This window comes from Heptranchias perlo, chromosome 23 (assembly GCF_035084215.1).
Source record: "Heptranchias perlo isolate sHepPer1 chromosome 23, sHepPer1.hap1, whole genome shotgun sequence".
In the NCBI taxonomy this organism is placed as follows: Eukaryota; Metazoa; Chordata; class Chondrichthyes; order Hexanchiformes; family Hexanchidae; genus Heptranchias; species Heptranchias perlo.
Window position 1 is genome coordinate 32,922,083 of NC_090347.1, and position 12,785 is coordinate 32,934,867.

General features: G+C 42.6%; 1 protein-coding gene across 1 annotated transcript in view; it reads right to left on the reverse strand.

The window, feature by feature from the left end:
- LOC137341235 (dynein axonemal heavy chain 9-like) overlaps positions 1 to 12,785 on the reverse strand; it is a 422,940-nt gene that overhangs the window by 217,596 nt on the left and 192,559 nt on the right. Inside the window, exons 42-44 of the mRNA XM_068004307.1 lie at positions 4,846 to 5,007; positions 3,092 to 3,288; positions 2,807 to 2,969 (exon numbers count right to left, since the gene is read on the reverse strand). Of these exons, the coding sequence (XP_067860408.1) occupies positions 2,807 to 2,969; positions 3,092 to 3,288; positions 4,846 to 5,007 (522 nt within the window). The remainder of the gene's footprint in view (positions 1 to 2,806; positions 2,970 to 3,091; positions 3,289 to 4,845; positions 5,008 to 12,785) is intronic.

Sequence of the window (12,785 nt, forward strand, 5' to 3'; positions counted from 1 at the left end):
TCAAACCATGCATCAGGAAGCAAGTTATTGGTGTCGCTTGATGGCACTATTGACTACTTCTTCCATCACTTTGCTGATGATTGAGGGGAGGCTGTTAGGATGTTAATTGGCTTAATTAGGTTTGTTGCTACTTTTTGTGACTAGGACATACTTGGGCAATATGCCACATTTTCGGGTAGATGCCGGTTGTCATAGTTGCACTGGAGTAGCTTGGCTAGGGGGTCGGCTAGTTCTGGTGCGCAAGTCTTCAGCACCACAGCCAGGAAGTTAACAGGGCCGATAGCCTTTTCTGTTTCCAGTGTACTCAGCCACTTCTTAATGTTACATGGAGATTGACATCTATGATGTTGAGGACCTCAGGAGAATGCTTGCAAACACTTCCTCCTTGTCTCTTGTACTCGCATTAGCTGAGGGTGGGAATGTTCATGGAGCCTCCTCCTCCCATTAGTTGCCTGATTGTCCACCACCATTCTCAGCTGGTAGAGCTACACAGCTTTACTTGGATCCATTGGTTGTAGGACAGCTTAGCTCTGTCATAACTATCTGTATTTGGGGCATTTAGGTAGCCCTGCGTTGTAGGTTCACCATCTTAGTGCCCCTTTCTTGGTGCTGCTTCTGGCATGCCTTTCTACGTTCCCCATTGAACCAGAGTTGATCTCCTGGCTTGATGCCAGGCCATGAGTTTATGAATTGCAGTAGTGCACAAGTCTGGTGCAGCTGCTGATTAATGCCCAGTTTTGGGTTGCTAGATCTGTCCTTAGTCTGTCCCATTTAGCACAGCGGTAGTATCATGCTATATGATGGAGTGTCCTCACTGTGGAGATGAGACTTTGTTTTCACAAGGACTGTGTGGTGACCGCTTCTACCAATTTTAACATGTATACAGACATGACTGCGACTGGTAGGTTGGACAGGACGAGGTCAAGCAAGTTATTCCTTTGTGTTGGTTCTCTCAGCACCTGACACTGACCCAGACTGGCAGCTATGTCCTTCAGGACGAAGACACCTCATTCAGCAGATAAACCATTTAATTCCTACAATGAGATTATTGCCTGTAAACACTCCCAGGATCCATTATTATATAAGATGCAGGGTACTGCTTTAAGCATTTTAAATGTTCTGTGCTCATTTGTAAGCAACCATCGTACAAAATCTGCTTTTAACATCCTACATTATAACAGTGACTACACTTCAAAAGTACTTCACTGGCTGTAAAGCACTTTGGGACATCCTGAGGTCGTGAAAGGCGCTGTATAAATGCAAGTTCATCCTTTATTCAATGAAGTATTCATTACATTTTATTGACCATATAATTGGGGTTTCTGTATGCTCTAGAAATGAGTACCAGCCAATCAGATTAGCTACACATAACTATTTGCTTTCATTTTCATTTCCTCTCCTTAGCCTGTCCAGGCCACAATTAATTCCCAGTAGGAAGGAGCGTACATCAGCTGAGAAACTGAGGTATATATTTCCTTTAGAAGAACTTGTTGGTTGCACATTATATGGCACACCAGTGCCCTCCAGTACTGACCCTGCTGGAGTTTGTGGGGTCAGCGGGATGGCACCTTATTAACGGGGAACAGACAGACATATGCACCTCATCATCTCCGATGCCCTTGGGACAGGGAGGTTGCCCAGGCCTGCCCAACCCTGGTCACATTCCCCTTGACCCCCTGAACAAAGTGGTCAATCTTGCAATGTTTTTTTAAATCATCTGTGCCTGGAATTTCCCAATCTCCCCCCTGTAAATTTGGGGGAAGATTGGCAGGAATACCAAAGAAACTGTAAAGTGGCTAAAAACTGCCTTTTACACTGTTTCTCCAGGGTTTCCACTGATCTGTTACTGGAGTTACAGTGGGAGATCAGGAGAATCCTGCAGAAATTTCAGGTGATGATGTTTCTTCGTGGATCCAGGCTGCTTTTCTGCCCTTGACCTCACTGGTGGGACCCACATTCACCTCACTAGGTGTGCCAGCTTCCTCTGATTAGCTGGATTCCCAATTAGGCGAAGGAGTGGGAACTCCCGGTGTAGCGAGTCCCTGCCCTGGCTCTTCTCCCTTGCCATCATTTGCCTTGAAAGGTTGTGCCTCTTACAAGGCACAGAAACGGTGCAACTGGTTTTCCGGGGTGGTGGGGCTCTACGATCTCCTGCCAGAATTATGTTGAGAGAAATCCCTGATGAATTTCTGTTTTCCCCCCCACTGCACCAAAATATATATTTGCGTCTTCACTCTCTCTGCTCCATGTCTCTGGCTGTAAGTATGGTCAGGTGACCTGTCAATGTTACTGTATAACCAGCTACAAGGAAATATGTGAGAAAAGCTCAGGCTGACTGTCCCTCTGATTTTCCCTTTCATTCCTGTGGGGAAGCTGCTGTCACCTTGGTACCTTCCCGAGACGGGAAACTCACTGCAGGAAGTCCTGTGATCACAAGCACGGCTTCTCCCCATTCCATGTCACCTTAGTGCACAGTTTTATTTCTTCTAACACTAGCAGAAAAAATCTGATCCGTAAAAAGTCTATTAGTCAGCTTGAATAATTCTACACGTAAACCCATGTTTCTACAGTGGTCACTCAGGAGTTGATTACCTTTTGGTTGCCATGGGAGTCAGGGAGAAATGGCAATGAAAAGTTTTTCCTCCTTGAAGGTTTAACTGTGGTTATTTCTCTCCCTGACAGTACAAATTCTCCCTAGTTCAATGGAAGAAGTGGGGTTGGACAGACCACATGCCCTTTTTTCGTTGTGTGCAACCTTGGGTCAGCCTGTGTTACAGGGACTGAAATGCTCCTGGCTCCCACTTACCTTTAGATCAGGAATGCCGTAGCCTTTTCTTAAAGTGATCTGGAAGACCTCCAATGAACTGATGTAGGCCGCAAGCCTGGTAAGACTCTGTTTACCACTTCCACCAACGCCAACAAGCAGGGCGTTTCCTCTAGGAGACTCCAAAATCCTGTTAATTCGGCAGCTGCAACAAATCAAACAATGAGAACAAGACTCCATTTTTACATCTCTTTTGCATCACTAACAGTAGTACAGTGAGAAAAAAAAATAACATTTAAAAAAATTAATTAATGTATGTATTCTTACATGTGGCTCATGGCGTCCTCAAAAAGAACCAGGCTCATGGCAGCATTCACTTCATTGTAACTGTCTAGAGTTTCCATCAGGACTTTGTTTAGGGGCTCCCAGCCCTGGACAGGCATGTACTTGGGTTCACCAACCCCATGAGCAAAATGGCAGTAGATGTTCATAATTTTAGCCTGTTCCAGTGTCTCCTCCATGTCCTAGGAAGCAAAAGCTATAGGTCACTTTTTTATGAGAAATCAGTTTGGGGCTTTTTAACCTCAGTGGTTAGTTTTCCTTACACTTTGAATACTGGTACAATATTTTGATTGAGTAGGGTTAGCATCATTACGCCTTCAGCAGGTTAAATGCATAAACAGCAATTACCTCGGCACGAAAACAGAGCGCTCATTAGGGGTAATTGTAACTTATTGCTGGGTGAAAAACGGCATGGAAAAGCAAACTGGGCGAGGTGTAAAACAGGTTGCCAATTCACTTTTTTGCCTAGTGATCAAAGTTAAAATTACCCCCAATATCCCAGCAAATAATCCCATTGGAAAAATAGAATGAACCTTCTCAGAAGAAATTAAATCTGGATTCTGGCTGAATCTTGCACGTTGCATTGTCTCTGTCACAAGCATATGTCGAAATTTGTGACGGGGTCGGGGTTGGAGTGCGGTGAAGAGAGGAGGGAGGCTTGCACATAGTAAGTCTATGTTAACAAAAGACACCAAGTTTCTGAATTTTTAAAGAATTATTTTTGCCCATTTTTAATTTCTATTTCTTTTCCCCCTCTCAATAGGGATCCATGCACCATTCTGTGGCAGAATGGATTGGCTAATGGTTGTCTTCCAGTCCTCTGGTGCTCTGTAGAAAGTGGACAACGGAAGTCATGGGAGAGATAGGGTTGGTTTCTGCTCTCTGTGCTGTTTAATGGCATGGCCAAGACCAAGAATCTCACCGTGGCAAATCACAGCACACACATTAGAATACTAGTGTGTCCTACCATACTGTGATGCCCTCTTAATTGACCTGTAGAGCACAGGATGCAGACTGAGAGTAGACGTTTTGAAGAATGGACATATTTTTGTTTATTTCTATTTGTATCTAAATGGGAAATGTTTATCTGCTTAAACACAATTCCTCACTCCCCAGTTTTCTCTCCACCTTTTCTGAAGATGTCCACTCAAGTTGGAGCATGGCTTCACAGACACTGGATATCCTGCAGTGCCGCACCCAAGTGTCCATACTTTATGTGGTGAGTCAAGACAGTGAAGCCTAGATGTTCCAATTGGCATTATTTTGATGCTGGGCGATTTCCTATTTACAATAAATAGGCTACCGCTGGTGTCAAAATATCATAAGAGTGAAAACTTTAAGCCTCAGTGATGCCAAGATTGTGGGAAGCCTATCCAATGCAAAACCAACTTTCACATGCACTAACTTCCCAGAAGGTATCATTTGATAGCAATCAGCAATGAGAATCCTGGCTGATTTTTACCCTTCCTAATCCAGGGGCATTCAGGTCAGATAACTATTGAATGTTCCTACTGCCATACTGTTTGATCTCGCCTGGTGCAGCAGAGACTGAGGATCAAATTTGGCACGTTCTTACCACATTGTGCATACCATCTATATCATTGGGATAGCTTCAAACAAATTAATTTCCTATGTTTTCCATAGTGTTTGCAGAATGAGTTAAAAGGAATGTCTTGAATTCCAGAGATGTCCTCATTATCAGGCTTGTATTGCTAAAACCCTTAAGCTGCAGTGCGTACATCAAAGAACTTGTTCACCAATTCTGTCTGGATTTTATCAAAGATGCCAAAGTCTTTCTCTTCCACCATCTTATCCCTGTAGACACGATTAGACTCATGCTGATATAGCTTGACCAGATCTTGAGGAGTTTTTAGACAGTCAGGGGTACTGAAGAGAATACCCTGTGAAAAACACACACAAAGCAACATTAGAATCCTAGCAGTCTGCTAAAAAGAAAGACTTAGATTTGTCTAGCGCCTTTCACGACCTCAAGACATCCCAAAGTGTTTTAGAGCCAACTAAGTACTTTATTTTTTGTACAAGTATACTGGCATTCTGTAACTGACCGATAATACAGGTAAGAATAGACAATCAGGCTCTCAGTGAAAAGTATTTCACAATTCACTATCTTGGAACAACCTTACTATGATCCATGATGGTTCGGAGGGAGCCAAATTCCAAAATGTTCACTCAAGTATTCTCCAAACCTTCCTACAGTATAATTTAGTATTTCCCTGTGCCTCAAACATTATTTGACCCAGATGTCAAGAGGACTAAATTCGTAAAGATAACAGGTCTTGAATTAGGTCGATTTGGCAGACCGACTGGGAGGGACATTAAATGGAATACCTTTAAAACCATCCATTATCAAAAGGATGTCCCGAGAGTTAAAAGATGGGTACATGATAAACAAAGCCAAAGTGGCTAATGGGCATCTGTGAGAACAAATCTGACTTGAGCAAAATTACTTTTACAGTCTTAAAGAAGATAGTTCTCAGGAGAACAGGGAAGGTATTGAGCTCAGCTAAAGGCAGCCAAAACTTCTGTTACAGAAGCTAAAAGGTCACTGGAGAAGAATTGTAAACAATTTTACAACACCAAGTTATAGTCCAGCAATTTTATTTTAAATTCACAAGCTTTCGGAGGCTTCCTCCTTCCTCAGGTGAACGAGAAGAAGACTGTGGACAGCTGTGGTAGCAATAGCAAAATCTTTCTTTGCTATTTAGGGTGTAAAAGAAATGACAGCCATCCGTGGCTCAGTAAATAAATTAAGGATAGTATCCGACTAAAAACAAGGACATATAAGGTAGCCAAACTTAGTGGGAGGATAGAAGATTGGGAAGTCTTCAAAAGACAGCAAAAAGTAACTAAAGGATTGATTAAGAAAGGGAAGATAGATTATAAAAATAAACTAGCAAAAAATATGAAAACAGATAGCAAGAGTTTCTATAGTTATATAAAAAGAAAAATGGTGGCTAAGGCAAACGTAGGACCCTTAGAGGATGAGACCGGGAAATTAATGGTGGGAAACATGGAGATGGCAAAAATGCTGAACAAATATTTTGTTTCAGTCTTTACGGTAGAGGACACTAAGAATATCCCAACACTGGACAAACAGGGGGCTCTAGGGGGGGATGAGCTAAATACGATTAAAATCACTAAGGAATTGGTACTCAGTAAATTAATGGGACCCAAGGCGGATAAATCCCCTGGACCTGATGGCTTACATCCTAGGGTCTTGAGGGAAGTGGCAGTAGGGATTGTGGATGCTTTGGTAATAATTTTCCAAAATTCTCTGGACTCGGCAAAGGTCCCGGCAGATTGGAAAACTGCTAATGTAACACCCTTATTTAAAAAGGGTAGTAGGCAGAAAGCTGGAAATTATAGACCAGTTAGCCTAACATCTGTGGTGGGTAAAATTTTGGAGTCTATTATTAAGGAGACAGTAGCGGAACATTTGGATAAACATAATTTAATAAGACAAAGTCAGCATGGCTTTACGAAGGGGAAGTCATGTCTGACAAATTTGCTTGAGTTCTTTGAGGACATAACGTACAGGGTGGATAAAGGGGAACCAGTGGACGTAGTGTATTTAGACTTCCAGAAGGCATTCGACAAGGTGCCACATAAAAGATTATTGCTCAAGATAAAGAATCACTGGATTGGGGGTAATATTCTGGCATGGGTGGAGGATTGGTTATCTAACAGGAAGCAGAGGGTTGGGATAAATGGTTCATTCTCGGACTGGCAACCAGTAGCCAGTGGTGTTCCGCAGGGGTCGGTGCTGGGTCCCCAACTCTTTACAATCTATATTAACGATTTGGAGGAGGGGACCGAGTGTAACATATCAAAGTTTGCAGATGATACAAAGATGGGAGGGAAAGTAGAGAGTGAGGAGGACATTAAAAACCTACAAGGGGATATAGACAGGCTGGGTGAGTGGGCGGAGATTTGGCAGATGCAATACAATATTGGGAAAATGTGAGGTTATGCACTTTGGCAGGAAAAATCAGAGAGCAAGTTATTATCTTAATGGCGAGAAACTGGAAAGTACTGCAGTACAAAGGGATCTGGGGGTCCTCGTGCAAGAAAATCAAAAAATTAGAATGCAGGTGCAGCAGGTGATCAAGAAAGCCAATGGAATGTTGGCTTTTATTGCTAGGGGGATAGAATATAAAAACAGGGAGGTATTGCTGCAGTTATATAAGGTATTGGTGAGACCGCACCTGGAATACTGCATACAGTTTTGGTGTCCATACTTAAGAAAAGACATACTTGCTCTCAAGGCAGTACAAAGAAGGTTCACTCGGTTAATCCCGGGGATGAGGGGGTGGACATATGAGGAGAGGTTGAGCAGATTGGGACTCTACTCATTGGAGTTCAGAAGAATGAGAGGCGATCTTATTGAAACATATAAGATTGTGAAGGGGCTTGATCGGATGGATGCGGTAAGGATGTTCCCAAGGATGGGTGAAACTAGAACTAGGGGGCATAATCTTAGAATAAGGGGCTGCTCTTTCAAAATTGAGATGAGGAGAAACTTCTTCACTCAGAGGGTCTGTGGAATTTGCTGCCCCAGGAAGCTGTGGAAGCTATATCATTAAATAAATTTAAAACAGAAATAGACAGTTTCCTAGAAGTAAAGGGAATTAGGGGTTACGGGGAGCAGGCAGGAAATTGGACATGAATCTAAATTTGAGGTTAGGATCAGATCAGCCATGATCTTATTGAATGGCGGAGCAGGCTCAAGGGGCCGATTGGCCTACTCCTGCTCCTATTTCTTATGTTCTTATGTTAGGGGTCCATAGAACCAAAGAAAAGATACAGCAGAGAAGGGGGCCATTCGGCCCATCATTTCCGCGCCGGCTCAAAGAACAACCAGGTGCCCATTCTAATCCCACCTTCCAGCACCCGGTCCGTAGTCCTGAAGCTTACAGCACTTTAGGTGCAGGTCCAGGTACTTTTTAAAAGAGTTGAGGGTCCCTGCCTCGACCACCAATTCGGGCAGCGAATTCTATACACCCACCACCCTCTGGGTAAAAAAGCTTTTCCTCATGTGCCCTCTAATCCTTCCGCCAATCAGCTTAAATCTATGTCCTCCAGTTCTTGAACTCTCCATGAGTGGAAACAGGTACTTCCTGTCTACTCTATCTGGCCCCTCATAATTTTATACACCCCAATCAAGTCACCTCTCAGCCTCCTCTGCTCCAAGGAAAACAACACCAGCCTATCCAATCTCTCCTCGTAACTGCAATTTTCAAGCCCTGGCAATATTCTTGTAAATCTTCTCTGCACTCTCTCCAGAGCAATTACGTCCTTGTGGTGAGCAGAACTGCGCACAATACTCCAGTTGACGCCTTACCAGCGTTTTATACAGTTCCATCATTACATCCCTGCTTTTATATTCTATACCTCGGCTAATAACAGAGAGCACTCCATATGCCTTCTTCACAACCTTATCTACCTGTACTGCCACCTTCAGGGACCTGTGCACATGCACTCCAAGGTCTCTCACTTCCTCTACCCCTCTCAATATATTCCCGTTTACTGCGTATTCCCTTTTACTGTTTGCCCTCCCTAAGTGCATTACTTCACACTTCTCCGGGTTGAACTCCATTTGCCACTTTTCCGCCCACTCCAACAACCCATTGATATCTTCTTGGAGTCTACAGCTATCCTCTTCACTATCTACTACACAGCCAATTTTTGTGTCGTCTGCAAATTTGCCAAACATGCCCCCTACATTCAAGTCCAAATCATTAATATATACCACAAACAGCAAGGGACCCAACACTGAGCCTTGTGGCACACCACTGGAAACAGATTCGCAAAGACATCCATCGACTTTTACCCTTTGTTTCCTGTTACTGAGCCAATTTTGGATCCAATTCGCCACATTTCCCTGTATCCCATGGGCTTTTGCCTTTCTGACCAGTCTGCCATGTGGGACCTTGTCAAATGCCTTACTAAAATCCATGTAGACAACATCCACTGCACTACTCTCATCAATCCTCCTTGTCACTCCCTCAAAGAATTTAATCAGATTTGTAAGGCGTGACCGTCCCTGAACAAATCCATTCTGATTATCCCTGATTAAACAGTGCCTTTCCAAGTGACAGTTTATCCTATCTCTCAGTATTGATTCGAATAGTTTGCCCACCACCGAGGTAAGACTGACCGGCCTATAATTGTTCGGCCTTTCCCTCGTACCCTTTTTAAACAATGTTACTACGTTTGCCGTCTTCCAGTCCTCCGGTACCTCCCCTGTATCTAGTGAGGATTGGAAAATGATCCTCAGAGCATCCACTATTTCCTCCCTGGCTTCCTTCAATAGCCTAGGAAACAATCCATCTGGCCCTGGTGACTTATCAACTTTCAAGAATTCCAGTCCTTCCAGTACTTCCTCTCCTGTTTTGTTCACCTTCTCCAATATTTCACACCTCTCCTCTTCGACTACTATGTCCGGATCATCTCTTTCCTTTGTTAATACGGAGATAAAATATTCATTTAAAACCCTACCCACATCCTCTGCTTCTACACACAAGTTACCCTTATCATCCCTGATAGGTCCCACCTTTTCCTTAGCTATCCTCTTGTTCTTAATGTACTGATAAAACATCTTTGGGCTTTCATTAATCTTACTAGCAAATATTTTTTCATGTCCTCTCTTTGCTTTCCTTATTTCCTTTTTTGCATCATCCCTGTACTTTCTATACTCCTCTAGGCTTTCTGCAGTATTTAGTTTTCTGTGACAGTCGTAAGCTTTCTTTTTCTGCTTTATCTTGCCCCATATACTTCTGGAAAACCAGGGCCATTAAGGACTGTTTAAGGCCATTGTAGGATTCCTCAGGGCAGATTCAGGTGGACTCCCAAGATATAGCAGAGGTTTTAAATGGCTACTTTGCATCAGTCTTTATTTCAGAAGAGGATGCTGAGTTACCAATAATACATTGTGCAGCTAACTCGATAGTTGAAAGTGTCAATGTGGATGCGGATATAGACCTGGAAAAAATAAGGGGTCTCAAAACACATCCTGTTGGCATGCACTTGAAACTGCTCTAAAAGTAAATGGGAGCTGTGATCAATGAGCCCCGTGCTCGTATATTTAATTGCTTGCTCGGGTCTGGGATTGCACCCATGGACTGGAAGGAGCCGCATGTGGTGCCAACATTCAAAAAGGGCAATAAGTAAAAACCAGGAAATTATAGGACCATTAACTTGACTTTAAAAAGACCAGCTGGTGCATTAAGCCTGCCTCATACAGCCATGATGCCCTAAGCATCATGATTTACAACACCCAACAGTCATGTGACCTCCTGGGAGAGGTAGAAAACCAGATTTTTATAAACCTAGGGCCAATTTAGGGAGAAAAAAATGCCTTTCCAATCCCTTTAAGGTGATCAAAACTAATCCAAGAGGACATATTGACCACAATTTATATTACTTACTATTCTGCCTAACTTTTGTACAGCATGATCTCCGCTCCAGCCCAGAAAAGGTCCAGTTCTCTTTTGAAGGTATGCAGGTATAGAATTGAAATAATCTATCTACGTGAACACGGTCTTGTCCCTTCATTATTTTAAACACCTCTATCAGATCACCCTGGAGATTATGCTTCTCTAAAGTAAAGAGACCTAGGTTTTTAAGCCTACCTGCATAACTGAAGTGTTTCAGGGTAGGTATTATTTTTGTGGCCCTCCTCTGAATCTTTTACAATGCCTCTATGTCACCTACTTTGTGAGGGGACCAAAACTTGGCACTGTATTCTAAGAGAGGTCTAACCAAAGTCTTATACAAGGCCAAAATAGTGTGTATTGTTTTATAACGAATTGTCCTGGCAATGTAACCTAACTATTGCTTCACAGCACTTGTCATGAACCTTAAGGGAATTAAGTACAATAATGCCAAGATCTCATTCCTTCTTAACAGACTTTAGTTCTTTACCCTGTTGGGTACAAGTATGTTTAGCACTGGTCCAGCCCATGTTAATAACACCACATTTATTCAAGTTAAATGTAATTTTCCAAACACGACCCCAGTCCCCATCGCATCAAGGTCCGCTTGGAGTCATTTATTTTCATTTTCAGTTCTTACAATCACACAGATCTTCATATCATCCACAAACTTAGCAAATATATGATGGTAATAGGGAAACTGTACACTTAAGTTAGTAGTGGAATCATTATTATAAATCCTCTGTCAAATAAAGTGATCTAATTATTATAAAATGCATAAATTGTTTTTTAATTTTAAGTAGGGCAGCACTCCTGTCATCCTCCCAGTTGAGCAGACTATAGTCATGCACTTGCATCCACCTATAGTCCAACTTGGCTGTCCATTTTGGATGCAGTAAACGGACAGACACATTTTCTGATCATGCTCTTCATTGCCCACTAGCAATGGATATGGGAAAGTTGGGGATGATTTGACCTTGACTTTCCAACCATTATGATTGGGAAATGGTGTGCATTGCAAATTTCAGATGTGCATAAAATCGGGAAATTACCCATATCCTCTCCATCACCTAGACCGCCTACTTCCGGCTCCGTAACATCGCCCGTCTCTGCCTCTGCTTTAGCACATTTGTTGCTGAAACCCACATCCATGGCTTCGTTACCTCTAGACTCGATTATTCCAGTGCTCTCCTGGCCGGCCTCCTTGTACCCTCTGTAAACTTGAGTTCATCCAAAACTCTGCTGCCCGTATCCTAACTTGCACCAAGTCCTGTTCACCCATCACTCGTGTGCTCGCTGACCTACACTGGCTCCCAGAATGGCAAAACCTCGATTGTAAAATTCTCATCCTTGTTACAAATCACATTCCCCCACCCCCGAGGACATTCGCACGTCACTGATTTGCACTGAAATGTCGTTACACAGGAATTTCCTTGATTATTTGCTCTCCAGTTACCTCTGCCAAAATCCCACTTGGTTCACAGCTCCACCCCATTCAATAGACCAGAGAATACATTTAAGCTTGTTCTGAATGGGCGTAAATTTATTTCCAAATTTTTTGACGTAGCAAGACCTGAAGTTGCTATTTGATGTTTTATAATGTCTTTTTTTAACTATCATTTCTCCTGACTGAGTCCTGCAATGTATTTTTGAATGCTTTTTTATTGCATCAGAATTTGTGCTTAATGTGCATAAATCATGGTTTATTGCTTCAGACTTTCATTTTCATAACATCAATAGGATAAAGAGAGACAAAGGTGCCGTACACCCCAATTGTGCCCCAATTGTTAACGCTGATTTCTGCTTTGTTTTTACATACGGACGTATGCTGATGAGATTCTCAGGAAATTTTGGCATAATTTAGACATAAATTGAATGGAGGAAATTCCAGCCTCATGGTTGTTCAATCTACAGTTCACAAATTTCTGGACAACCCACTCAAAGACGATTCAACTGGCAACCCTTTCTTGAGAGGGGTCAACGAGGGACCGGTGAGAAGGGTCAAAGAGGGACCGGTGAGAGGGGTCAATGACGAACTGGTGAGAAGGTTCAATGAGACTGGTGAGAGTAGTTAGTTTCTCCACTAACTGCAGATCCTCATTATTGTGTTCTAACTGGGTGAGTACTATATTTCCACTTCTCTATTGTTGTGTGTTTGCATACTGCAGCAAATTGTTTTAATTAAGTAGGAAGCTGGATTAATTCACCTGACCAATATTTTGCTT